General features: G+C 45.6%; 3 protein-coding genes across 5 annotated transcripts in view; 2 read left to right on the top strand and 1 right to left on the bottom strand.

Annotated features, from left to right (window-relative positions):
- Positions 1–1,726: 1,726 nt before the first annotated feature.
- APTX (aprataxin) lies at positions 1,727–16,701 on the top strand. 3 transcript variants are annotated; one of them, XM_081845472.1, is made up of 8 exons: positions 1,727–1,805; positions 4,480–4,613; positions 6,595–6,641; positions 9,184–9,495; positions 10,446–10,505; positions 10,611–10,837; positions 12,748–12,851; positions 16,403–16,701. In XM_081845472.1, the coding sequence occupies exons 1-8, from the start codon at positions 1,792–1,794 to the stop codon at positions 16,555–16,557; spliced, it is 1,053 nt and encodes a 350-aa protein (XP_081701598.1). In that variant the 5' UTR covers positions 1,727–1,791; the 3' UTR covers positions 16,558–16,701. The 3 variants fall into 3 exon arrangements, with proteins under 3 accessions (XP_081701598.1, XP_081701599.1, XP_081701600.1); XM_081845473.1 differs by lacking the exon at positions 6,595–6,641 and having other exon boundaries at positions 9,188–9,495; XM_081845474.1 differs by lacking the exons at positions 1,727–1,805; positions 4,480–4,613; positions 6,595–6,641 and adding an exon at positions 6,656–7,948 and having other exon boundaries at positions 9,188–9,495.
- A 1,698-nt stretch (positions 16,702–18,399) lies between these two features.
- Positions 18,400–19,932, top strand: ACTL7A (actin like 7A). The gene has a single exon (XM_081845385.1). The coding sequence runs from the start codon at positions 18,504–18,506 to the stop codon at positions 19,728–19,730; it is 1,227 nt and encodes a 408-aa protein (XP_081701511.1). The 5' UTR covers positions 18,400–18,503; the 3' UTR covers positions 19,731–19,932.
- Positions 19,933–22,346: 2,414 nt separating this feature from the next.
- The window catches only part of ELP1 (elongator acetyltransferase complex subunit 1), a 45,952-nt gene continuing 41,222 nt past the window's right edge, over positions 22,347–27,076 (bottom strand). The window contains exons 34-37 of the mRNA XM_081844810.1: positions 26,693–26,820; positions 25,191–25,345; positions 24,060–24,138; positions 22,347–23,099 (exon numbers count right to left, since the gene is read on the bottom strand). Coding sequence (XP_081700936.1) covers positions 23,032–23,099; positions 24,060–24,138; positions 25,191–25,345; positions 26,693–26,820 — 430 coding nt within the window. The 3' untranslated portion in view covers positions 22,347–23,031. The remainder of the gene's footprint in view (positions 23,100–24,059; positions 24,139–25,190; positions 25,346–26,692; positions 26,821–27,076) is intronic.

The raw sequence follows: 27,076 nt of genomic DNA, 5'->3' as shown, positions 1-27,076 counted from the left end.
CCCACAGGGCGGGTGCCACTACCGAGAAGGCCCTCTGCCTGGTTCCCTGTAGCTTGGCCTCTCGCAGTGAGGGAACCGCCAGAAAGCTCTCGGAGCTGGACCTCAGCGTCCGGGCAGAACGATGGGGGAGGAGACGCTCCTTCAGATATACTGGACCGAGGCCGTTTAGGGCTTTCAAGGTCAGCACCAACACTTTGAATTGTGCTCGGAAACGTACTGGGAGCCAATGTAGGTCTTTCAAGACTGGTGTTATATGGTCTCGGCGGCCGCTCCCAGTCACCAGTCTAGCTGCCGCGTTCTGGATTAGTTGTAGTTTCCGAGTCACCTTCAAAGGTAGCCCCACGTAGAGCGCATTGCAGTAGTCCAAGCAGGAGATAACCAGAGCATGCACCACTCTGGCGAGACAATCTGCAGGCAGTTTTATTGCTGCACCAATGTGCTGGCAGTTTTATTGCTGCACCACTTGATAGGCTTCTACTATAGGATCTTGTTCCTTCCTAGTGTGTCGTGCCTGGAGAACACGAGGGCTTTATTTATTTGTTTAATAAAATTTATACACTACAGTGCTACCTCGCGTTACATACGCTTCAGGTTACATACGCTTCAGGTTACAGACTCCGCTAACCCAGAAATATTACCTCGGGTTAAGAACTTTGCTTCAGCTTGAGAACAGAAATCGGGCGGCGGCGCAGCAGGAGGAGGCTCCATTAGCTAAAGTGGTGCTTCAGGTTAAGAACAGTTTCAGGTTAGGAACGGACATCCGGAACGAATTAAGTACTTAACCCGAGGTACCACTGTACTTGGCTGTAGAATGTGTAAAAAGTAACTCACAAATGTAATTCTATGAGGGCAAACTACAGTTCCTAGGGGCTAACACAAACCTATCAGACACAACCTATACATTGTGGACCAGCAGAAGGTGGAGTTTTAAACACCACTTTTAGAGGAAGCTCACGGTATATCTGAAATAGTTATGTAGGAGGAAATTTCAGGAGTAACTTGTCAGGCAAGCTACACCTGCTGAAATACCGTCTCCCACACAATGATGAAATGTCCCACTTTTACATATTGCCACCCAACTTCCTAATAAATGGTTTTTCCAGTGAAGGACTCTGTGACATAGCAAAACGAAGTTCCAGCTGATTTTCTGTAAACATTTATTACATTCAAATGCATGTGTGTCTACACACACACACACACACACACATATATATATATTACACACACACACACTTGTCTACTGAGAAGTACCACAGTGTCTACTTGGATTAAACACAGAATCTCTGCTGCGCGATATAGTATATCATCTTCAATCACAATTGTATGATCTCCTACAACAATTACAATACAAAAATTATATTAACATATTTTGCTATTTATACTGCTAATACAGCATACGGAAGTTACGTTACATATGTATATTTTTTAAAAAAACAAAAAAGCTGGCTCTTTAAAATTAGCCAGGCAAACCTCCTCCAGATTTCCCCCTGCATTTTTTTTATTAAGGCTTTGCATTCAACTAGTTAAGCAAAAATAAAGTGCAGAAGAATATTAGTGCAATGCAATCCGCACCATACCTAGGGTGGTCCCCGCACCCCTAGGGAAATCCAGACCACACACCCCTCCCAATATTGAAATATTGAAAGTTGCTCACGACCAGCTCCATTGAGCGAGCAACTTCCTTGCTGGGTCCGCCTCCCACGCGGAATCGAAAGAGCGGGTTTGATTGGCTGCCGGGCAGCAAAGGGAGCTGCTTATTGGACAGCGGCGTCCGGGCGGAGGCGGGCGGCGATGGCAGCGTGGAGGTGAGCGGAAGCCCAGGCGCGGGCCGGGCTGGCGGCGGGCAGGAGGAGCCGGGGGCCGGACTGGGCCGTGGGGTGTGTTGTGGGAGGCGGGCGACGTCCCGAAGGCCGGCAGGGAAGGGAGGGGAGTCTGGAAAAATGACGAGCATCTCCAGATGGCCCAAATCTGTTGTCATTTTTCCTGTCTCCCATTTTGCCCTGCTGGTATGGAGGTGGGGCGTGTCATTTTAGGGGCTGAAACTTAATTTTTGCAAAAATTTTTCAGCGGGGGGGGGGGGGAATCTTACAGATACATTTTCGGGTGTGAGGAATCAAAACCTGTGATTTCTGTGATTTCGCTTCCTAAGATTGTTTAAATGTTACCTTCTGAAGCTGTCAGGCAATGCTAAATAATAATAAAAATACATCATGTAAATAATAATAATAATAATAATTTTTTATTTATACCCCGCCCTCCCCAGCCAAGGCCGGGCTCAGAGCGGCTTACAAGCAATAATAAAAACAAGATGAATGATTACAACTTAAAAACAAAAATAAAATACAACATTAAAATAATGGAACATTAAAATATTAAAATGTAGCCTCATCGCAGGAGGAGAAGGAAAAGAAAGAAAAAAAGAGAGGGAGGGAGGGATAAAATGATAAATGATAAAACGGGCAAGTGCTTTGTAATATGCTACTTGCCAAGCAAAACTGAATTGTATTAATTAATTAATTTTGAATTCCTATGTCATGTTAAAACTTTATTTAGCACTCCTCATTTTGGGAATTTGAAAGTTGGAAAATTCAGCACACCCTTTGTGGTCATTCAGGCAGTGGTTCATTCTACCCAGAGCCACCCATCCACAATTCCTGATCTGCAGCTGTTTATTTCATGCTGAAGTTCACTGCGCATTGAACTCCTTGGAATTTATTTCTTGGGAAATGGGAACAAGGCTGCAAAAGCCATAACTTTTATTAGGCCAGCCAAAAAAGTATGCAGGCCTTCTGAGTTCTTAAGAGCTCTAATATTGGCTAAGTGGTAAGCAGAAAAATAACCTGAAGGAAGGAATTGGGATTTGAACATACCCACACTCCAGAAATCACCCCAAATCATATGCCTATATCTCCAGGAAGTCTCCATGTCTGTATACCGATAATCTAGTTTTAAACTGATTTTGTGTGCAACTCACTGTAAAGTGTGATGCCCTCCTCTTACCCTGCACGTATTGAAAAGGAATGAGTTGACTAGCTGTGCTCCCACACCCTGACAATAACCACTGGACCATCCCAAATCATTTATTTTTAATCACACAAAGAAGCTGCTGTACACTGCTTCCCGTTCAAAATATCTACTTGTGCACAAGGCATTGTATTTACTTATTCAGGATTCATCTGCATTTCTGAACTGAGTAAGAAATTGGGAATTATAATGGAAAACCTAAGAATAATCTTAATTTTGTTCTTGTCCCTTACTCCCAATTTCTGACGGGCTTTGCAGGCTGAGCCCTGGTTAAAATGAAAGCAAATTAATAACTGTTTCACAATTGAATCTTGTTGGGGGGGGGGGGAAGAAACTATAGACAGTGCATTTGTAAACATGTTTACTTGGAAGTAGGACCCATTGAACCATGGTAGGCATGTTTAGGACTACAGTCACAATTTGTTTGTTTCTATTATCATAGCTGAATTTCTATGAACAGTTACTTCTGCTTAACTGTATTCATTTAGCATTTGTGTTCATGCACATAGCCCTGTGCCATGGTTAATAGTCGCAGGCGAAACTTAGAGCCTCATCAACCAAAAATCTTAAATATGCATGTCAGAGGCAGGTTCCCAACGTTGCTCCTGAAGGAATTTCCTTCTGGAGCAATTATCCTGTAGGAGACCAGAACTAATTTGTGGGTTGCTAGTTGGAAATTACAGGCATACTTCAAAGCTGAGGCTTAATAAATGTGTTAAAGTAGCAAATGTTAAAAGTAATGAGACTGTTCTACAGGTTATATTCAAGTGTATATGTATAAACAACACTGTTACAATGTGCTTGCTTGTCCTTTTAGGATATAAAATTCTGCATTTTTGCTTATGCAGCTTAAGCATACTTACTTGCAATTAAATCTTACCGGTTCTAATCTGACACTTTTAGGTAAATAGTTGAGGTTTGATTGGTATTGTGCATGTAATATTTGAAACTATGCTGTATCTTAACGCTATTTCTGCACCGACGAAGTATTTGTGTTCTGTAAGTCTCGGTTTTCTTCCACCTGCAGAGAGATTGAATTCTAAAGATTATTTTGTTTTGTTTTGTTTTAGACATTTATATACTGCTTAATTATTTGCATTTCTAAGCAGTGTGCGTAAAAACAAACCACAGAAAGTGGGGGGCGATAAAACAACAACAATTCATCACAGAAAAAAACACTACCTTAATATTCCCTCTGGAGCAAGAAAGTCTTAGTCATGTTCCTTAGTCAAGTTCAGCAAGGAGGGTGCCTGTCTAATCTCAGTTAGACAGGGAGTTCCACAAGCTTGTACCCACTACGCTGAATGCAAAATTAAGACCTATCCAATGAGCGCTGTAAAATAAAATATAGATTTTATGGAAAACGTGTGGCTCGCTTGTTCCCGAGCTGAATTTAAGATTCACTTAGTAAAACTGAGTATTTATTTTTTCCCCTTCTTTCTTTTCTCCCTTGAGCACAATGCGTGTGTGCTGGCTTGTGAGCAAAGATAGAGCCTGTCAGCGAATTAAACTGCCACATTTAGAAATGGTGATGCTAGGGCGTGGGCCCGAAACGGAGATAACAGACAAGAAGTGTTCCCGAAGACAAGGTAAAGTGGAGATGAAGGTTGCAATCCTAAACATGCTAGGGAGGAACTCCCGTTAAAACTCAGTAGTCCTCACTTCTGAGTAAAAATGCTTAGGATTGATTTCTTTTGGTGTAGCATCATAAGTTATTTGAAGCTAAATAGTTTGCAGGGGGTGCTGCTATAGGGCTAAAGGAGAGGCTAAAAGACCGAGAGCTTCCACTAAACTTCCTAGGGCTGCGGTCCTAACCCCCACTTGCAAAATGTTAAGACTTATTTCATAGTAGGCACAGTTAGGATTGTGCTGTTGGTAATACAGTCCTACCTTGAATCCCGAACGCCTTGGATGTTTTGGCTCCCGAATGCCGCAAACCTGGAAGTGAGTATTTGTGAACGTTCTTTGGAACCTGAACATCCGACGGGGCTTCCGCGGCTTCCGATTGGCTGCAGGAACTTCCTGCAACCAATCAGAAGCCGCACTTTGGTTTCCGAACGTTCTGGAAGTCGAATGGACTTCTGGAATGGATTCCATTCGACTTCCAAGGTACAAGGAAGGTGACACAGCCCTCTGTTTGCCACATCAGAATGAGAAAACCAACATGGATCACCACAAGAAATACTTTGAACACTTTGAAGAACTAATGCTAAGTAAGATTAAAACCTCCAAAATTCTCTACAGTTCGCAGAACAAAATAGAAGCACGGAAAGTTGCTTTATATAAAAAGACTAAGAAGCAGAGGTGCTGGACTTCCGCTTTCCACCAACTGCACCTGATTTGGCACACAGAGTTGGTGGAGAAGTCAATTTGTCACAACAAGCTTGTTTGTAGAGTCGCAGTGCCAGGCCAACTGATAGAAATATGGTTCCTGTACGTGTCTTGCAGAAACAAAATATTAGCTGTGACTCCTGCAATGCAGGGGTTGGGCTAGATAACTCTTCCAACTGTGAAATTTTATGAGTCAGACCATTAACCCATTTAGCTCAGTAATAGCTACATTGACTAGCAGTGACTCCAGAATTTCACTGGTTTCTCCAACCCTACGTGTAGACGGGGAGTGAACCTGGGAAATGAGGTGCCAGAACTCATATGTTGATAAAAACGCCATGGGCAGAAAAACAAACAGACACAAAAAGAGAGAGATGCCAATACTCTATACCAGTAAATAATGTCATAAAAATGCACTGCTTATAATTACACCTGTTCTCTATAAGTTTAGATCCCCACCTGCACGTTGCAAAAAGGTCTTTCCTTTTTTGAACATCATATTAATTTATAGCCTGCAATTGTCTGTCTTGCATTGGCTCTTCGCACAGGATGTGTTAGCAAACCTGTGCTATAAAATGCAAGTAAGTCGAGAGAATGCTTGATCTGGTTGCCTTTGTTTCAGAGCAGGAACTCCCAACGCAATCAGTTCACCGGCATTTACTATCTAGATTGATATGGGAAGCAGCACACTGACATTTTGCACCCGTAACTAGCAAGAATGGGTGTTTTGCTTCAACAGGCACTAGACTATAAGGGCCACCCCCAGTAAATAGGGAGAGGCGGAGAGATGGGTTGAATCCAGCGCCGCATGCCCAGAGTTCCATGTGTTACAGTGGTACTTCCACTTCTCCCTGTGCACCCTTCAAAATCTCAAAGCAGGCAGGTCTGCTCTGGAGGATCCTTCAGTCCTCTGGAACAGATGTGAAACAGATGGAGTGAAAGGCTGGGCATCAGCAAAGTGCGGTCGCACTTCATGGAGTCATATAATCCTGAGCTTAATTTATTTTCCAGGCTAATAGAGCAGGCCTTGATTTCCACGGCTCACAAATAAGTTGATGGACACCTGCCACTTACTTTCTAAATTTAGTAAAATTAAATTAAGGTGTTTGCTCATTGGGGTCAACCTGTCCTCCCTCCCCAGTCCTTTCTGGTTAGTATACCCTTCAGCATAAAATGCTGGGGCATGCGGGGGGGGGGGGGGGAGGCCTAACGTCACTCTCTTGTCACTTTTCTTTTCAGTACAGCTAAAAGCAGACTGCAACAAAGGGTATGTCCAGGTTAAACAGGTATGTCCTTTCCTTCGCACGCAGGAATGCTGAGAGCACTTTATGAAGCTTAAGTGGAAGGGCAGAAATGCTTGTGTCCCGCGGTTTACGCCAGTTTCATCCCCTTTGAAAGCATAACTTTGCTTTGCACTCAGAAATCCAAAAGAGCTTTGGGCGGCGCTTTCAGAGCTCAAGGGCTATCACTGTCTTCGACAAGTTGGTGCCCTTCGTATGTTTTTGGACTACAGCTCCCATCATGCTGGCTGGGGCTGATGTGAGTTGTAGTCCAAAACATCTGGAGGGGGCACCAGGTGGACGAAGGCTGGTCTAAGCATTATATGTCATGAGCCTGTCACTGAGTGCTTATTGCCCCCTTTTCTGTCCGTTCCCTCTTTTGCCACAACCCATGTCGATGCATTCTTTGGATAAAGAAATGGAAGTGAAATGAATAATGCAAAGCTTGCAAATATAGGCTCATTTCCTGGATTTCCGTGGTACTGGAGATAGATGTGAGATATTTTCAGTTGCTACATAGGGTCCTGCTGAGTGCGGGAAGGGCAGTGTATCTGCTACTGATCAAAGACGTCGCATTGTTTTCCCCTTTTCCCCGTAGAAGGTTTTGAATAAATGCAGCCTCTGCGAGTGAATTAATTCAACCACTTTTCCCCAACAAAGTGTAGTAAAATAAGAGGAGGTGGGACTTCCATTACTCATTGCCCTGTTTTGAAACAATTTTATGCCAGGTTTGGAACAGATTGAACATCTTCACTTGCATTCAACCCATGTCTTTTAAGTCCCACCTATTACCTAAGTTATCTTTAGAAAACTCTGCTGCTTCAGAGACTGGCCTCTGTGTCAGCTTAGACTTCTCTGCCATTCTCACAGCTGTGACGGGTCATTGCCTAGGCAACCATAGTGGCAAACAGCCATGTGGTAGTTGACCTGAAGGAAGGAGACCTGGGCAAAATGGAAGCTGCTTCTTTCTGGCTACAGGAAAAGGGTGGACTGCCAGGGGCTGCTAGCATAATTTTCTTTGTGTTTTGTTTGGCTCTGACTAAAGGTTGATAAGGCAATCTTTCGATGCTGCAGGGAGGAGCTTAGTTCTCTGACCAGGAGTTGACTTCAGTGAAGGAGGCAGAGTTTAAAAATAAATCCAAAGATGGACTGTTCTCCCCCCCCCCCCTCTTTTTTTTTAAAAAAATAGTTTTGTTATTTTGTAAAAGTTAATATAAAGTGTACAGCCTGAAGACACAGAATGCATGCGGCAAATAACACGACTCAATCAAGAGCAGATGAGGAAAAGAAAAGAAAAGGTACCCAGACTATTAGTCAGTTCCAACATAACCTTTCTACAATGGGAAATGAGTTGGGTGGCCCATCTCTGCATTGTTATTAACATAAGAAATCCATTGAAACCAAATCTCACCAATGTGGTCCTTTTTAGAAGCATCCCTAATCACCGGCAATGATGAGTAAGTCGTTCTGAAAGAGTGATATTCCGTACGTTGCAAAACCAGGAAGCTTGGGAAGGATATATCCCACCCCCCCACCCCCCTTTCGTCCATTGTGAGCCTCTTTATTACCTTGGGCTGGCTTTGGATTTTATTGGCACTGAGATCCAGCAACGCTGTCTCCAGTTGAGTGGAAATAACCCGCGTCACATGGAGCAAACATTTCACTGTGTGCTAACGTTTCACTGACTTTATAGGTAACAAGAGTGCTTTATTGCTTTGCCCAACCAGTTTCTAAGACCTACCCTGCTTGAAGGAAGTGTATTTCATTCTGCTTCCTTTTCATAAAGTGGCTTTCATCCAGAATTAATACCCATCTGAGAGGAATAGCCAAAGTAAGCTGAATTTATCTGATTCCCCTCCCCTGCCCTTTGCTCCTTGTAAGAGGCTTACAGTACAATCCTATACAATCAACAGGAAAATAAGCCTCATTCCATGGGACTTACTCCCAGGTACATATGTATAGGACTGAAATCTTAGTCTAGACTCTAGACTGAAGTCGATAGAAGGAAGGTTGATGAAGGTCTATAGGCTGAGGATCCTCTCCTTCCCACTGCCAGCACCTATGCCCCACCCCCTGCAAAAGCCTCTCCAGAAGGCTGCCTGTGAACAATAGGGTGGGACACAGGGGGCTGCTGCAGGGAGGGGAGGGTTCCCAAAATTAGGAAGAGCATGCTCCACTTCATATGGTTCAGGAGGAGCCCCATTTCTTTCCATAGAGGCTTTGGGGGGGGGGTTAGGCAGGTGAATGCATCAGGGAAGAGGGAACAGGCAAATTTATTTCCATGAACTGCTTTAAGTTAACATATCACAGGATCCAACGCAATATTCCTTTCTAAAGTTTCGTACTGTTGTAGCGAATGTGTTGGATCGCCTACCACAAAGTAGACTTGTTCATCCCACTTGTGGTCTACCGCTAAAATGGCCAGGTTGTCAGTCGGTCGGGTGTGTAGGAAATACTACATGTCCTTCCATGGATCCCGTATTTAGGGGTGTGGAAGTTCTGGTTCAGTGGCAAAACACCAATTCTGGCATTTTCTTTTGCTCCAAAGATAGGAGTCAACCCAACCAGCATTGACCTAGTGGATATTGGCAAGGACCAGGAAAGCAAACTGAAGCCAGGGCAAATTCTCCATATCGTCAACAATCTGTACCCGTACACCGTGCAATTCTCGGAGGAAATGGGGGCTTGTGGTGGTAAGGAGACGGTGGAGCCTAAAGGGGGGAAAAGAACACAGGATGAACTTGAGACTGGTGGCATGGAAAGCATGCCAGGCAAACACGCAAAAATGGCCCCTCAAGTCTGCGATTCCAGCTACAGCAGTAGTTCTATTTCTTCAAGTGGAAGCTCCGTCAACAAAAAGGTGAGCCAGGAAATATTAGCGGTAACCCCTGTTGTAGCACAAGTGGGTGGGTGAAGCCGATGAAGCTCTCCTTTCACTGCAGGACCTGAGCGGTAGGTGAGATAACATTAGGGCCTTATCTACATTACAGGCTTAAATTGGTGCAATGGTCATTTGCTGCTCTCTCCTTGGAGTTGCCCTTCAGTGAAGTGGAATTAAAGGCTTCTCGGCATCCTCGCCCAAGCAGTTCCTATAAATCTTTGAGGAGAGATATAACACTGAGACTGATATAATAACCCTGTTGATGTGTCTGCAATGTAGATCTTAGTAGGGGCAAAGGCTGTACAAGACCTTGATATTGGGGCTTGACTTTTGGGTTTGCGGGGCAGGTGTAGAACATTGAACAGTGCTGCCAGACCTCACAGTTTGTGGGTAATTGGCGTTCCCAACTAGATCAGGGATTGCCTGATAGTCACACGTTATTCAGATAGGGTGAGGGGTGTGTGTGTGTGTGTGTGTGTGTGTGTGAACCTGTAGTCTTCCAAATGATATATATTGGACTGTAGCCTCCATCACCCATGACCATTGGCTATCCTGCCTGGGATTGATGGGACCTGGAGTCCAAGAATGTGTGGAGGGCCATAGGTTCCACACCCAGGGCCCTGCCATCGTGAAACGGGGGCAGACAGAAGGCACCATTTGAGTTTCTGCTAATCTCCATCAAAGTACTGCTGCATTTTGGGCTATTTGCCTACTACTGTTGCTCCCAGGAACGACCTGAGAGTTACAAATATGTTGGCATTCAGTGCTCTTTCAGAATGCAATCAGAACCACAAGTGTCTCCTACAGCTATTTTAGCTATGTGACTTGGCTCTTTTAGGCTGCAGTCTTAAGCATACTTAACTAGGAAGTGTGTCCCATTGAACATTTCCAGACTTATTTTATCAGAGTTTCTGTGTTTTGTCCTATAGCCATGTTTGGAGTACTGGGCTCAAGGTCTGAAGGTCTCCATGCAAAACCCAGATATGCAGGTAAGGATCTCATTTTTAACTTGGGTCACCGTGGTGCCTGAGGATATATGCTCCATGATAGCAAAATCAGTGCAAGACCGTAGGACTTCTGTGTTTCTCTGCTAGGTCTACAAGGATGAAAAGGCTGTAGTTATAAAGGACAAGTATCCGAAAGCTCGCTATCACTGGTTAGTGCTGCCATGGCAATCCATCTTTACCTTGAGTAAAGTAACTCAGGAGCATCTGGAACTTCTGGAGCACATGCATGCCCTTGGAGAGAAGGTCATCCAGCAGTGCCCTGAAAAAGACAGCTTGCGCTTCAGACTGGGCTACCATGCCATTCCCAGCATGAGGTAATCCATAATTGTGTTCGGAACTGGGTTAGTGACCTGTTGGTTCAGGGCGAAGGCCCATTGTCATGGACCGGCTGGATGCAAAGGAGTGGGCGGAGGAACCACCTGGAGAACCCCCAAGGGAAGAAGACTCGGAACCAGGAGATTGGTGGTGGGATGACAATGAGTGGTGAGAGGGAGAAGAGAGAGCAGACTGAGAGGAGGAGGTGTCGGAAGCTGAAGAGGTAACAGGGTTTAGTGAGCAGGAAGAGGCTGTGCCAGAAAGCAGCCCAGAATCAGAGGCTGGAGAGGGGTGGAGCTAAGAGGCAGAGATAAGGCAGACAGCTGAAGAAGCCAGGGGGTCTCCCCCTCCTGCTGTGACCAGCTCCCCTCCTTCCTGGTCTCTCAGTACTAGGAGAGGTATGAAGAGAGTAGAGCAAAGAGAGACTTGGGAAGGACCCAGGGCGCAGGAGATGTAGGGAACTATGGTAAAGTTACTTTTTTTTCTTCCAATGAATCTGGAGACACTTTTTAACTTCCTACTAAATAGATGGATTTTGTCAGTGGACTGATTTGTAAATCCGGGGACTGTCCCCGGGAAACGGGGACGTCTGGTAACAAACTATGGGAAAGTGGGGACCTTCAGTCCCCACAACTGCCTCATAGGGGCAAGATCTACTGGGACAAGTTGCTGGGCTCATTAGGCCTGGCTTACGGAGTTGTCCTGGCTTTCCTTGAATAAAGAGTTAACTTCCCTGATGCCTTGTGAGTTATTGCTGACCTACCCCCCGCCACCCATCTGGCCCAGCATCCTGTGGCCAACGAGATGTCCTTGGGAAGCCTGAAAGCAGGACAGGAACAAAAGAGGGCTCTTTCATGCTGCCTAGCAGCTTGTATTCACTGGAGGTAGTACACAGCCACAAACACCAGGGCTCCCCAGGCACAGACCCTGGAAACAACTGTGGGTGGAATTCAGCATGGTGGACCCTGCAAGCGCTGAACAAGGTCCATCTCACAAGATGACTTCTCCCTCTCCTCCCCTTGCGAGTCTCCCAGGGTTTCCCCCAACCTTCAAGAGCAGATTTAGAGGGCCCAAGGGGGGAGGTGAAGGAGGGGGGAATCCCATGGCAAGTGGACTTTGTTCCTCGCAGCCAGCAACTTAGTTAAATCCCATTCTGTAAATTTAATTCTGGCAACTGGCAGGTGCCCAGCACACTCTGCCAGGTGCCTACTGGAGAGAATGCCTGCCTCCCCTGTGGACGCTTCCTCCCTCCTGCAGATTTGGTGCATAACAGAGGGGTTGGGTGGCACATGGCTGGTTTCTTACTTTGCCCCACACGTGTCCACAGTAAGGTAGCAGCAAACGATGAAAAATAATGGTTGGCTCCGGCAACACGCCAGAGTTTGTCAACCCTTGAGAACGCTTGTGCAAAAGCTGTGTTTCTGCCACTACTGCTGTTTTGGATCCAGCACGTTCCACGAGTTTACAGGCCAGATTTAGCCCACTCACTGTTTCTCTATTTCTGTTCGAAATTTGTGAAGTGGGAGTAGAAGTGACTTATTTCAGAAGGCCGCAGTGACAACCTACAGCATAATTAAAGTATGCTTGCCATAAGGCATTCTGCACATTACGGCAAGCTCTAAAAGTGCTTAATTGTAATCATTAGGTCTGTTGGCCAATTAAGGATTTGTTTATTTTTCAGTTGAGAAGTAATCTTGTTTTATAACCAGATTAACTTGTTTGTTAATTGACTAAATCGGTTTGTGGAGTACCAAAACCTCAGTTATAGGTGCTTTTTGAAATATGTAAGTATGAGATGCTGTAAACAAATTTCCTACCTTTTGTTAAAAGGAAAGGCCAGCTTTAATAATTTGTTCATTACCTGTTACAGCAACATATAACACACATCCTTGTTGTGTTGTTTTCTCAGCCAGCTGCATCTTCATGTCATCAGCCAAGATTTTGATTCACCGTGCTTCAAAACCAAGAAGCACTGGAACTCTTTTACAACAGAGTACTTCATAGACTCCAAAGGTAAAAAACAACAACCTGATCCATCTCTTCTAAAATTACTCTTTATTTGTGAGTGTCTGTTTATTTGTCTGTCTTTGGACTTTGTTTTCTCCAAGAAACCTAGCCATGACCGCATCTTTCACACGCAGATTAAGCAGGTGGGAGGGTGTCTGATTTTAACATAAAAGGAGGCATGCAGGTGTCGTGAACTGAACCCTCCTCTCCAGGTACTTTCTCCACAGCTCTGCTCCAATACTACAACTGAACTGGCCTAGGGGAAAAGGGAAGAGACCTCTCAAACACCTAACTCTTAAGATAGCCACAACCTCCTCCTTTTATATGTGAATAGGCCAGGCAGGATTAAACAAATGTGGCTGCAGCTATTGTGTTAATTTAGCCTGCATTGCAGGATTATTCTAAAACAAGTTTCCTGGATGATCCCTTCACATTTTCATATTCATGCAGCTGTAGTAATGACTCTAGGGTAAGCATGGAGAACCTTTGACACTCCAGATGTTGCTGGACTACAACTCCCTTGACTGCTAGCTCAAGGTCATGCTTGCTAGGGCTGATGGGAGTTGTAGTTCAGCAATACCTCCTGTTCTAGGGGAGCATGTTGTTTAATCGATTAGTCGTGTCCGACTCCTTGTGACCCCATGGACCAGAGCACGCCAGGCACTCCTGTCTTCCACTGCCTCCCACAGTTTCGTCAAATTCATGTTGGTCGCTTCTGTAACACCATCCAACCATCTCATCCTGTCGTCCCCTTCTCTTTGTGCCCTCCATCTTTCCCAGCATCAGAGTTTTTTTCCAGGGGGGCATAGGTGCCGTACAAATGTGAACTGCCTTGGCTTCTTCCAAAAAAAAGCAGGGGATTGTACAAGCTGGGACAGCCTTTGTGGTGGTTGCTCTTACATAAGCTGCTGTGGGATCTGTTCCATCTTGGGAGCAGGATAAAAAAGGCATGTAGTAAGTAGTGGAGCTTGGTGAGGGTGTTGAGAATTAGCTGTTAAAAATCAGTCAGTGCCCCAAGTAACCTACCCCAGATTTGCAGGATACACCTGGGAGAGGAACCTACGTCTGGGGCTTAGAGATTCCCCTAGGAGTTATTCCATCACCCCCTGGCTGTGAAACAGGATGCCAAAACTTTCCAGCATTGTTTTCCAATACAGTCACACCTCATGTTACATTTGCTTCAGGTTGAGTGTTTTCAGGTTGCGTCCCGCGGCGACCTGGAAGTACTGGAAAGGGTTACTTCCGGGTTTTGCCGCTTGCGCATACGCACAAAATGACGTCACATGCATGCGCAGAAGCGGCGAATCTCAAGATGCGCAGACGCGGGTTGCGTTCTGCTCGTGTTGTGAACAGGCCTCCGGAACGGATCCTGTTCGCAACCAGAGGTACCACTGTATAAGACACACAGGCATCTTGGATATAGAAGCTATGAAATGGGGATAGCTCAGTTAGTAGAGTATGAGACTCTTGATCTCAGGATTGTGGGTTTGAGTCCCACACTGGGCAAAAGATTCCTGTATTGCAGGGGGTTGGACTAGATGACCCTCAGGGTCCCTCCCAACTCTACAGTTCTGTTATTCTATGATCACCTGATGTGGGCCACAAACAGCCCAAAAGAGAGTCTGCTGCCACATGGAGAAAATTGCTTAGAATCATAGACTCATAGAATCATAGAGTTGGAAGAGACCACAAGGGCCATCGAGTCCAACCCCCTGCCAAGCAGGAAACACCATCAGAGCACTCCTGACATATGGTTGTCAAGCCTCTGCTTAAAGACCTCCAAAGAAGGAGACTCCACCACACTCCTTGGCAGCAAATTCCACTGTCAAACAGCTCTTACTGTCAGGAAGTTCTTCCTAATGTTTAGGTGGAATCTTTTTTCTTGTAGTTTGGAACCATTGCTCCGTGTCCGCTTCTCTGGAGCAGCAGAAAACAACCTTTCTCCCTCCTCTATGTGACATCCTTTTATATATTTGAACATGGCTATCCTATCACCCCTTAACCTCCTCTTCTCCAGGCTAAACATGCCCAGCTCCCTTAGCCGTTCCTCATAAGGCATCGTTTCCAGGCCTTTGACCATTTTGGTTGCCCTCCTCTGGACACGTTCCACTTTGTCAGTGTCCTTCTTGAACTGTGGTGCTTGACCCACAGCATTTGAGCAAATCACCTGTTGAGACAGCTGGCATATGGAGCAGCTTAAAGCAGCATCTGTGTGGCCACTAATATATACAGCTTAGTTTCCCGTAAATGAGAGTTGCTATAATAACATGGAGCTAGGGGAGGGAGGGACTGTTCTAATGCAGAGATCTCAGTCGCTAGAGGCTGAGCCACCTAGTCTCAAAGTTAATATACAACGGATTCACTCCCCTGGTCTTGCTTTTCCCCCAATCCACCTCCACTGCAGTTGAGAATTCTGCTGTATCTTTGCATCAGATGTTGGCCGGATCCTTCACTTGCTTCTGAGGCAGGTGCAGCAGATTACCTCATCCTCGGAGGTTTCCTTTTGTGTCTCTGCATGAGTTAGTGCTCTGGTCACACACCTCCTTCCAATGGAAAGTGATTCATATCCTTTCACGTGCCAAAAGCAAACATGTTCAGGTCTGAGGTTTAGAATGCTGTTTTCCTCCAATTTTAATTCAAGTGCAAAATGTGTCTTCCCAGTATTATGTTTGGGAAGCGACGCATGAGAATGCAATGGGACTGGCAAAAGATATATTTAGACAGATAGTAATGTCAACAAAATCTGCTCCTTTTCCCTTATGGGGTATCCAAGAGTCCTTAAATGGGTTCCCTATCGGTAGGAGAAAATAAGAGAGACCAACCAGCGAATATTGGGAAGCAAAGCAGCTAGTAAGCCTGATCTTTATTAAACTGTTGCAACAGGGTCCTCCCTCACCATACGCAGGAGGGAGGAAGAACCCAGAACAATGACATGCAAGCCCTTATCTAGACTTTTGAAATTGCCCACCCTGTAGTTCAAGACCACCCCCAAAACAACATACATACATCACAGAATGAGGCGGTCTACAACAGAAATCTTGTCTGCCAGGATACCCGACAATGGCCAGTGATTGCTTACTTGTGCAGCCTGGCTGTCTTTAGTGATGGTAAATACTTTAATTCCTGAATCCAGGTTACAGGCTCCCCCTATTAACACACAAAGATGCCCTAAAGACAGGTAAGAAAAAGACAATGGAGAGTTTTTCCCATTTCCTTCCTCCTTGCAGAGAAAGATTTGAGGTCAATTTGGTAGAGTCAAAATGGTTTCAGGATTGTTCTCCTGTACTATTTCAGACACGTTTACATACTTATGTGTTTGCCTTGTAAATTTATGAACATTTAATTTATATATTTGAGACCTTAAATTCTTATAACAATCAAGCAGCTGTCTGCACCAGCGGAATGTCATAAGAGGGAATCAATTCCCTCCCATTTACACAGGGAGCAGAGCTAAGCCGTTGGCACACGTTTCCTAACTTTAACAAAACAGATATGGCCGAACCTGTAATCTCAAATAAAACATGTCTGTCTCTCCTCTCCCCCACCCCAATTTCCAGATCTGATTGCGATGGTGAAGAAGAAAGGGAGAGTAACTGTAGACAAGGACGTTGCCAAACTCTTGAACCTGCCTCTGAAGTGTCACGTGTGCAAACGGCAGCAGCCCAATATCCCCCAGTTAAAAGAGCACCTGAAGGAACATTGGCCAAAATAAGATGAAGAACTGCTCTTCTGATCCACTTGCTACGTTTTACTGATTGTTGGGTTAACCGGATCCCAAAGTTGACATGCTCATTTTAATTTAAAGTCCATACCAAGTTGCTTATTAAAATGCCCACAAAGGCTCAAGTATTTAGAATGGCCGGGTCTGCTTTAGTGCAACAGATTGTGGAGTGGCCTGGGAGTGGTTTGTGATGGTAGCGCATGGTGTTCTTGGGTAGGTGGAACCAAAAGGAGTAGCCTCAAACCCTTTCTAAAGGGCGTTTATCTTTTGGAGCGGGTGGAGCTGGATGGAAATCAAACTGGGTTTTATCTTGTGACCAAAATCTCTTCCCCTTTAGTAGGGCTGGGTGATAATCTCGTTTTCAACATCGTGATATATCACCACCCAAACATCGCGATATATCAATAGATCACCACGTCTGAAAAAAGGATGGAGTTGTGTAGAGACACTGGCTGGCTTCATGATTTTCCCTGCATTGTGATTTTGGGCGGCGCCTGATTCACTGCCCACTGCATGAGGCAGAGCAGAGTTAACGAACTGCAGGAATCAAGAGAAGAATTGGCTGGCTTCACGGTTTCCCCCACATAGGGATTTTTTGCATAGCACACACAAACACACCATGATTCCCAATATACTGTATTGCCAGGTCAAAAACTATGAAACCGATATCACAATACAGATTTCAAACTGGTTTTGAGAAATTTGCAGTAGATCACCAAGGGGTTGACTCCTAATTATCTAACAACTAAAAATAATTTCACCCAGACTGCAAAATTAGGTGGCTAACAAAATGCTTGGTGAGGGGAGTAGATTTTTGTATGGAAGAACTTACAAACTCGCTTCTAGTAACCATCTCAGATTCCTGGAATCAGCATGTTCCCATTCCTGAATTATTAGTGTATTTCCATCCATCTGGGACACACTTATGCCCTTGGCTCTGTTTGGTGGACCTCGGGGTTCTAGTGTGACATGGGGAAACCAAGTAGATCCTGTAGGCCATGTTGGTAACCCGAAAGGGCCAGATAAGGCCATTGGGTCTTTTTTCCAATATCCCTGTTATCCTAGAAGAGATCAAGATGCTTAAAGAGGGGGTTAACTGAGGTATACAGTTTCACATTGTATTCCTAAGGCTATTCCACAGATGTTAGCTGTAAGCCACTTAATAACTAATATACCAGACCTTTGCTCACTTTCATACTGAACCATCAACAAGGCGTATCTACAACATGCCCAATAAATTACAGATCAAATAAGAGTATGAGCAATAGTTAATTTATTTTGGCAAACCCCAAATCGACCTTAATTCTGCCAGGAGCTCGTCCTACTCTTGAGTAGGACCCTGGTAGAGACACATGCCTGACTGGCATGTTCACTCCCTCCTGGTCAATCGTTTGGGAGCTTCAAAAGCTTTCTTCTACCCGAACATCACAGCGACCGATGCCAACCGACACCGGCACACTTAGGGATCCCCAGAGTCTTCGCAGTTGTGTGACAGACCTCAGCAACTCAGCATTTTGGCTAATCTACTTTATTTACATATAAACACACACGGAGCACTGCAGCATGGCTCCCTCTCTCTCTAGCATCAGACAGCAAAGAGAAAAAGAACAAAGGACAATAGTCCCACTTCACGGAACACAGTAACATAAACATCCTGTCTTTGTCACTTCCCACTCCGTGGAGTCAAAACATACACTGTCATGTGATAGACAAAAATCCCATGACTGCAATCACGGAGCAGAAATTCTAACAAATTCCTCCAGTGCGGACGCATATTATGACCATTTCCTGCTTGCGTCTGCAATGTGATGTCATAATGCACAATGCCAGTGTCATCAAGGTTCTGAAGGTTCTGAAACCCACTGTGGGCATCTCCGCTTGTTTGAAATGGAGCCCAGCACCTAGAGAATGGGCGTAAATGAGAAACGAGACAGAAAATGTCTAGCCGAGGAAGTGCAAGTTCTGGCTCCGTGCCGATGAAGAGGGGGCCGCTTATGAGGCCTGGTTCAGCCAGGGCTAGAGATGAAGGGGAGGCAACTCCAAGGATGGCGGTAAAGGAGACCAGAGCTGTCGTTGTAGACATTGGCACTGGCTCCTGCAAGTGTGGGTTTGCTGGGGAACTCAAGCCAAGCCATGTGGTCTCATCAACTGTGGGTAAGCATATCCAAGAGACGGCAAAAACGGGAGACAACAGGAAAGAGACTTTTGTCGGCAGAGAACTTCGAGATGCAGGAATACCCCTGAAACTTGTGAACCCTTTGAGACATGGGATCATAGTGGACTGGGATACTGTTCAAGACATGTGGGAACATCTTTTCCTGAAGGAGATGAAGATTCGGCCCGAGGAGCACGCAGTCCTAGTATCTGATCCGCCCCTGAGCCCTACCACCAACAGAGAAAAATACGCAGAAATGCTCTTTGAAAGCTTTTGCACTCCTGCCATGCACATCGCTTACCAATCTAGATTGTCCATGTATTCCTATGGCAAGACGTCGGGTCTAGTCGTAGAGAGCGGCCACGGTGTTTCCTATGTGGTCCCCATTTATGAAGGCTACACCATGCCAAGCATTACTGAAAGGGTCGACTACGCTGGGTCCGATGTCACACAACACCTCATGAAGTTATTAAATGACTCCGTGAACTTGTTCACAGAGAGAGACTGGCCCATTCTGGAAGATATCAAAGAGAACCACTGCTTCACTTCCGTGGACTTCCAACAGGAGACAACAGCACCTTCCAGGAAATACGAGATGGAATATGAGCTTCCTGACGGGCAAACCATCATTATCGGCAAAGAGAGATTCCTGTGCTCCGAAATACTCTTCAAGCCGTCCTTGATCAACTCGCAGCAGCTGGGCCTGCCTCTCCTCACCATGACTTCCCTCAATAAGTGCGACGTCACTCTCAAAAAGAACCTGATGGGGAACATATTGTTGTGTGGGGGCTGTACAATGCTTAAGGGCTTTGCTGACCGCTTCCAGAGAGAGCTGATTAAAATGTGTCCAAATGACAACCCCATTTCATCAGCTGCCCCTGAGAGGAAAACGTCTGTGTGGACCGGAGGCTCCATCTTGGCCTCCCTTAAGGCTTTCCAGCAGCTCTGGGTTTATAGGAAAGAGTATGAAGAACGAGGTCCTTTTTACATCTACAGGAAATGTTTCTGAGCTCCCACCACTGATTAAACTCTTACACACACACACACACACACACACACACACACACACCCCTCAAGCTAGATGCAGAGAGGCTAAAGAAGTCTCACACCCGCTTTTCTGTTAGTACCCATCAAAAAGTTACTTGATCTGTGAGCACTAATGGACTGCTTACTTTCCGTTCTCCCTGTATTAAAAGCCCATAGTAAACACTGCAGTTATAACGAAGTGATTCTCCATTTCTTGACACAAAGCGGCACAGGTAAGGCCGCCTTGCTGGATCCAGTTGTGAGTTACGTCACGTTCTCGGGAAGCAAGTTTAGCATCAGGCTGGATTTCTGTCTTATAAAAGAAACGGAAAACTGGAATTATTTTTGCCTTACGTTCCAAACGGTAATGGAGTTGAACATGAAAACATTGCCTGCTAAGCCAACACCTTTCAAATATTTTTGCTTGGGGAAAGGGACGAGCCTTTTCATTTATAAAATGTGTTAAGTGTGAATTAGTCAAAAGTTGTGTTCCTTTCAGGGATGCCTTACTCCTTTTCTAGCTCGAGAGTAGCAGTGCAGAGCGAAACAAACAAAGGTTAAAAGTTGCTATATCAATATAGCATTTGCACACGCACACAATCGGGCATAATCCAGCACTGCAATCCTATACACACACTTAGGTAAAGGTAAAGGTACCCCTGACCCAGCGGCGTAGCGTGGGTTGTCAGCACCCGGGGCAAGGCAAGTAATTTGCGCCCCCTAACCCAGGGCAAGGCAAGTAATTTGCGCCCCCAACCCCTAACCTGCCGCTGCTGCCAGCTTCTTCTTGCTGCTGCCTGGGCTGGGGTATTTACGGTAAGGTAGCCATGGCGGCAGCGGCGGCGGGTCCGTGTCAGGTGGTCTGAGGCGAGTTGCCGCTGGCGCTGCCGCCCAAACGACGACGCTTGCCCGGAGGAGGAGGAGGGTAGAGAGGCGAGGAAAATGCAACATGGCCCAGCAGCTGCGGCGGCGGCGGCGGGGCTGTGAGGAGGGGCTGCCTGGCGCGCCCTCTGCGGCCCTGACGTGCGGGGACGGCGGCGAGCGCTGAGAGCCGCTGCCTGCCGGACGCCTTCAGCCTGGACGCGCGCACAGCTCGTTGGTTCTGCAAGACATGGGGCTCTGCTACAGCCTGTGCCTGAGGCTCTTCGGCGACTCCAGAGGTGGCGAGCGCCCCCCCAGATGTTGCGCCCGGTGCGGCCGGCCCCCCCTGCACCCCCCACGCTACGCCACTGCCCTGACCATAAGGTCCAGTCGCAGACAACTCTGGGGTTGCGGCTCTCATCTCGCTTTACTGGCCGAGGGAGCTGGTGTTTGTCCCCTGCCAGCTTCCAGGTCATGTGGCCAGAATGACTAAGCTGCTTCTGGCAAACCAGAGCAGTGCACAGAAATGCCGTTTACCTTCCCGCCTGAGCAGTACCTATTTATCTACTTGCACTTTGATGTGCTTTCGAACTGCTAGGTGGGCAGGAGCAGGGACCAAGCAACGGGAGCTCACCCTGTCGTGAGGATTTGAACCACCAACCTTCTGATCGGCAAGCCCTAGGCTCAGTGATTTAGACCACAGCGCCACCCGCACACACTTACCTGGGAGTAAATGCCATTGAACTAAATGGAATTTGGTTCTGAGTAGGCATGCACAGAATTTATGTTGCTAAAAGCCCTACTCTTAACTAAAAACTTGAGGCATACTTTGCTCTTTTCAGTAAGTGTGTTTTCTTTTTATTGCGGGCAGAGAGAATTATCCACCTTCAGAGAAGTCCCTCTAATAATTCTGCCCCCCTGCCTCATGTTTTGATTTCATTAAATTACCGTATTGGCCCAAATATAAGCTGCAGCTTTAAAACTGGAGGGCAGGAAGAAGGAAAAAAATACCTGAATATAAGCCGCTCCATTCCTCGCTGCTCCTGGCTGTTCCTGGTGGGGGCGGGAGGGGGGCGCTGTGTTGCGGCGGCCCTTCCCCTTCCATGCTCTTTCCTTTCCTGGCCTTAGGGGAGAGGACGGGGGGGGGGGACAATGTGTGGGGCAGGCACCACTTCACCACGCTCCTGGCACTGTTTGCCCTGCGCTCCTGACTGCATACCGTAAGGTCACAAATAAGAGCCTCACTTTAACTTTTCACGGTTGGAATTGGGGGGAAAAGTGTGGCTTATATTTGGGCCAATACGGTATATGTTTTTCATTTATTACGGACCTGGAGACAAGGACTACCTGCAGGCACCAATCAAAACAGGTGTCCCCAGGTGTAGTCAGAGGGAACATAATGCAGCCACTTTGCTGAAGTTAAGTCAGCTTGGATCTAGGCAGTGCCTGGATGAGAGAGCACAAGGGAATCCCATGAATGCCACCTGGAGTACCGTGAAGGCGATATAAAAATATTAGTATTATTTTTAAATTTTAAAAAAACCACACAAACAAATACTTAGTGTAAGGTTTTAGTTTTGCTACTAGAAAACATCTTTCCATAAAAGGATTATGTGCTCCATTGATTCATCAGCTTTTCCATGGAGATTTCCCCCCCTCCAAAAAAAGGAAAATGCAGGTACTAAAGTTTGTTCACAAAGAACAGAAGAACCAAAAGATATAGAGACCCAGAATGGGAAAAGGTGACAATGAAACTTTATTAGCCCCTCTTTCTCCTTGATTTTGAGAAAAAAGGGGTAGCTCCTATAAATATTTTGTCAAAAAATGGTATTTCAAGGTTAGCGTATGAAAATCCACCATCAGATACTCAATTGATACAGCTGTGGTGTGGTTGTACCAGGAGGAGTGCTGTGCTCTTGAGGGAATTACAAAGCTTCACTTTTGCTATGCAGGGTAACTGATGTCCGTATTTGAGTTTGAGTTGGGTGTCCTTAAAACACACAGAGAAGTCACCATTCAGCCTAGAAAACCACAATGCAGCTAAGGCGCAGGTCTGCTTTCAAGTTTTAAAAGATCTTTTTGTGATATCCACTGCCAACAAAGGGACCAAAGAGCAAAAAAATGTTGTTTTGAGGCAACCATTTTAAATAAACAGATGTTGCCTGCTTGTTTTGCAGAGGCTTTTGTGTTTGGTTGTCCAGGTAATCCATCTGAACTCAGCAGCAGGAGAAAAGAGGAGGGAGGAAGGCAGCCCATAACTCAGAGCTATGTAACAAGGTTGGTCAGCACTGACTTTGGCCTGCCAATCGCTTGTCACTTCAGGATACATGATCAGCTGCAAGATCTGGAGAAGGCACATATTTCAGAATCTGAAGACACAGAAATACAGGCGCTCAGTCCATCTAACAGCTTCAGGGTCTGGATTATTGGAGAAGGTTCAGTTTCCACTGGATGCTTTTGTTGAGTTTGGGAGGTATAAAGAATTCAGGATCTGGGAGAGGGGGGGAAACAAAAGACAATACTAATAATTATAGACAAAAATAAGCAGGCGAGCAAATGCATTTTACATGTAATATGGGGAATTCAGAAACAGTGGCGTAGCGTGGGGGGTGCAGGGAGGGCCGGCCGCACCGGGCGCAACATGGGGGGGGGGTGCGCTCACACTCGCAGCTCTCTGCCCCTACTAAAATCCACAGGTTAGGGGGCGCAAATTACTTGCCTTGCCCCGGGTGCTGACAACCCACGCTACGCCACTGTTCAGAAACTGAAAGGAGGTGCAAATGCCGAAACCGCACAATAGCATTTTTTAAAAGGGGGGGGGGGAGAGAAGGAAATTTGTGATTCCTACCATTCCACCTGCTATTGGAGGCATACTTAAAATGAATCAATGAAGAGTATAAAAATCTGGCATTCCCGTTTTTAATCTCATTGCTTTGTGATCAGCACAGATGGTTTCTGGAACTTTACTGAATGGTATGCCTCCTGGTAACCGTATTTCATCAAGATTAATCACCAAAAAAACTCTGTGTGGTTTACATAATATCAAATATTCATTACAAATACCAATAAAACCAAGCATTATCGATAATGAAATTACATGGTATGAATTGTTTTATTTACTTATCAGGATTTTTATAGAAACAGAACATAATCTGTACATAATCTGTACATAATCTGTACAGAACATAATCAGTAGGGGATCAGCTCCGGAACCCATTTTGAATGCTAGGAGCCAGCTCAGGAATATATGAAGAAATAAAGAATAGTGCCTCTGAGTATGTATAGAGTGTGTTCCCTCAGCTTTCAAAATCAGAAGCAGCTTCCTCCACATCCTTTGGGATTAGAGGGTTTCCAGTCAAACAAGCTTTCACCTATATGTATACAGAAATTAAATGCTGAATTCAATCACAGTAACAATTGATTTGTGTAGTGTATAATTTCTCTCACCCACCTTGTGATGCTGGAGCCATTGTCTTTTGCTGATTGTAGGCAGCGCTTATGCTATTGGCGGTTGAATTAGGACCCAGGATCTAAAATTGCAAGGATAGGCAAGTGGAGCAATTAGTCTGTGGCTCACTAAACATGCAATGCTAAGCCCAGCCACGGTTTAGTGAGCCCTACTGCTACCATGTTACCCAGGGCTAAGCTGTGGTTTTGCTCCACATTATGTTTGAACCCAGGTTCGTGGTTTGACTCCTCCAGACAGATTACGAGCTATAAACCCAAGAACAGGTCTGGGTTACAGCTCATGGTTTGTCTGGAGCTGAGTCCTGGTTCACACTATATGCTGAGCCAAGCCAAACCATGGTTTAGCCCTGGGTAGCGTAGCACAGCACAGCACAGCACAGCACAGCACAGCACAGCACAGCACAGCACAGCACAAAAATGACCAGGAAGAAACAAATTGCTGGCAGGCTCCTCTCTTCGAATCGGCATATTGATATAGTCATTCAAAGTCATCGTTTGGCTTAACGCTACGTCAATCAGGTCTATGTCTAACAATGAAATAACCCTAAAAAGTGGGGGTCGTTTTATACATGGATAGTGCATAGGGTGGTCGTTTGATTGGTTGCTGCCATGGCTGTCAGCAGCTATCGGGCGTGTTATTGGTTGCTGCGTGCGTCAAGGGCTGGTCTTGATTGGTTGACGCTGTGGCAATACGGTGGGTTATTGGCAGCTTCTGCCGGCAAGAGGACAGATGAGAGCCTGATTTTCTGCTGTGTGGGAGTGAGCGATTTTTGGCATCCCCCCCCAAAAAAGTTCAACAACTCTGAGCCACCTCCCTCCCATTTTCTTAAATTTGAGTCCCCCAAAATAAGGGGCGTCTTACATATGGGGGCGTCTTATACACAGAAAAATACGGTAATTGCTCCCTCTGGATAGTCCTTGCTTGTCAGCACCATGATAATTGGGAGAGCATGCAGGGTCAGAGCCCCGTGACTACTTTTTTTTCTTCAAAATGAAAAGTGGTTAGCTGCAGTCTTAGTAATGAACCAACAAGGCTGCCAGCAGCGTTTAAGCCCCTTGTGCTAAAAGCAAAAGCAGACAAGGCAAGGTAGTGATTACTCAGTTAAATTTGTACCGAGTTGGCTGGGATCTGCTGCAGATCTGGTGTCCAGATTTCAAGGAGGGATTGCTCCACCAAGCGAAGGGTCTCCTCAAAGGCTTGCTGCAACTCCTGGGCTCGCCCATCATAGCCAAAGAGGACGAGATGCTTTAAGAGGCTGTGTATCTCACCTTGGGAAGAAATGAAAGCCCCCCGACCCAGTTATTATAAGTCAAAACTGAAATTCTTTAATTGTGGGGGATAATACACAAAGATGCTACTCTGCCCTCCAAACCCAGCCTGGAAATACCACAAGATTTAGGGAAGCTTTTAATGTTTAATAGTTTATTGTATTTTAATATTCTGTTGGAAGCCACCCAGAACGGCTGGGGAAACCCAGCCAGATGGGCGGGGTATAAACAATACATTATTATTATTTATTCCACAGAATCCCCCTCTCTCTTGGGCCCGCACAAAATGAGCCCCTATTCCTTTCCTCTGGAAACTAAAAGGGTCTGGGGGTCTCTGCAGGACCTATTCCCTCAGGGACATTCCAATCCCCATCCCTGAATATTCAGGTTTCCTTTTAAGAAACAACAATAGGAGCCTTTTGCTCGATGAGATGTAAAGGCAGGAAGAGCAAACTGCCTTGTACACTATTGATCAATAAGAAGCAAACAACTTTTAATGTTCAGGCCAAATATGTCAATGGCTCTGGCACTTCAAACATTTAATATATTTTCCTACGTCTACTTAATAAGTTAAATGTGTTGGGAATGTATTCTAGTGATGAAGGCAAACCAAGAAAAAAAAAGGGGGGATGTGGGTATCACTATTATTTTAACATACAGTGGTACCTCGGGTTAAGTAATTAATTTGTTCCGGAGGTCTGTTCTTAACCTGAAACCTGTTCTTAACCTGAAGCACCACTTTAGCTAATGGGGCTTCCTGCTGCCGCTGTGCCACCACTGCACAATTTCTGTTCTCATCCTGAAGCAAAGTTCTTAACCTGAAGCACTATTTCTGGGTTAGCGGAGTCTGTAACCTGAAGTGTATGTAACCTGAAGTGTATGTAACCCGAGGTACCACTGTAAAGGACTATGTCCTGACATGTCAGAAGCTCATCTTCAGGGAATATTGAATAACAGAGAGAAAGTTCAACACCTCAGAATTCAGGCTTCTTCATGGGAGTTAGCTAGCCTGTGTCAGGTTTTCATTGTTAACCTCTTCAGAGTAGCTTTAAATCAGAATTCTCCAGCAGCGACATGAACGTTGGCTTCAGTACTCCAGTATTCAAGCATTTTTGTTTTACTCACTTTGTTATTGGTCATTCTGCCATTTAGGCTTATCCATTAATGAAGGCAGCCTATAATTCAAAGCCACTGCATTTAGAAACTCTCTCTAGAAATTGTTAATTCCTTGCTCTTTGTGGGGGTCCCGTTCCCCACTCCTTCCCCCGAACCCAGGCTTTTTCAGAATCGGTTCTGAGCCTCTTCCTTCAGACGGCATCCAAAGTTCGAAGAACCTCAGTGACTAACCTTTTAGATTGTCAACACTCCGGACTATTTCCCCTAAAACTTCCAGGAGTGCAACGTCCTCTAAGGGGCTCCCTTCCTTGAGGCTGTGTTTCTTACGCTCTGCCTTGCGACGGTTCTTTGACGAGCGTCTACAATAGATGAAATGCCATGAAACATCTACACACAACAGTGAAGCTGGAGTTCTTTGGGGGGCGGATTTTTCTCCTCAAACTTGGGTCCCCAGCTGTTGTTGGTCTACATCTCCCATCATCCCTAGCTAGCAGGACCTGTGGTCATGGATGATGGGAGTTGTAGTCCAACAACAGTGATGGACCCAAATTTGAGGAGGGAAAACCCTGTTTTATGAGGAGGAAATAAGAGGGAAACCATAAATGGAAAGGCAGA

The sequence above is a fragment of the Podarcis erhardii genome (genome assembly GCF_964252035.2).
Source record: "Podarcis erhardii genome assembly, chromosome: 17".
Lineage (NCBI taxonomy): Eukaryota > Metazoa > Chordata > Lepidosauria > Squamata > Lacertidae > Podarcis > Podarcis erhardii.
The sequence above is the reverse complement of the archived record's forward strand: the minus strand, read 5'-3'. Positions and strand labels throughout refer to the sequence as shown.

Bases quoted from the DNA above. Each gene is read 5' to 3' on its own strand.
- APTX (XM_081845472.1), top strand. The intron at 6,642-9,183 runs GTATGTCCTTTC...TTTGCTCCAAAG, and splicing joins GGTATGTCCAGGTTAAACAG to ATAGGAGTCAACCCAACCAG. The intron at 12,852-16,402 runs GTAAAAAACAAC...CCCAATTTCCAG, and splicing joins GTACTTCATAGACTCCAAAG to ATCTGATTGCGATGGTGAAG.
- ACTL7A (XM_081845385.1), top strand. From the start codon at position 18,504: ATGTCTAGCCGAGGAAGTGCAAGTTCTGGCTCCGTGCCGATGAAGAGG.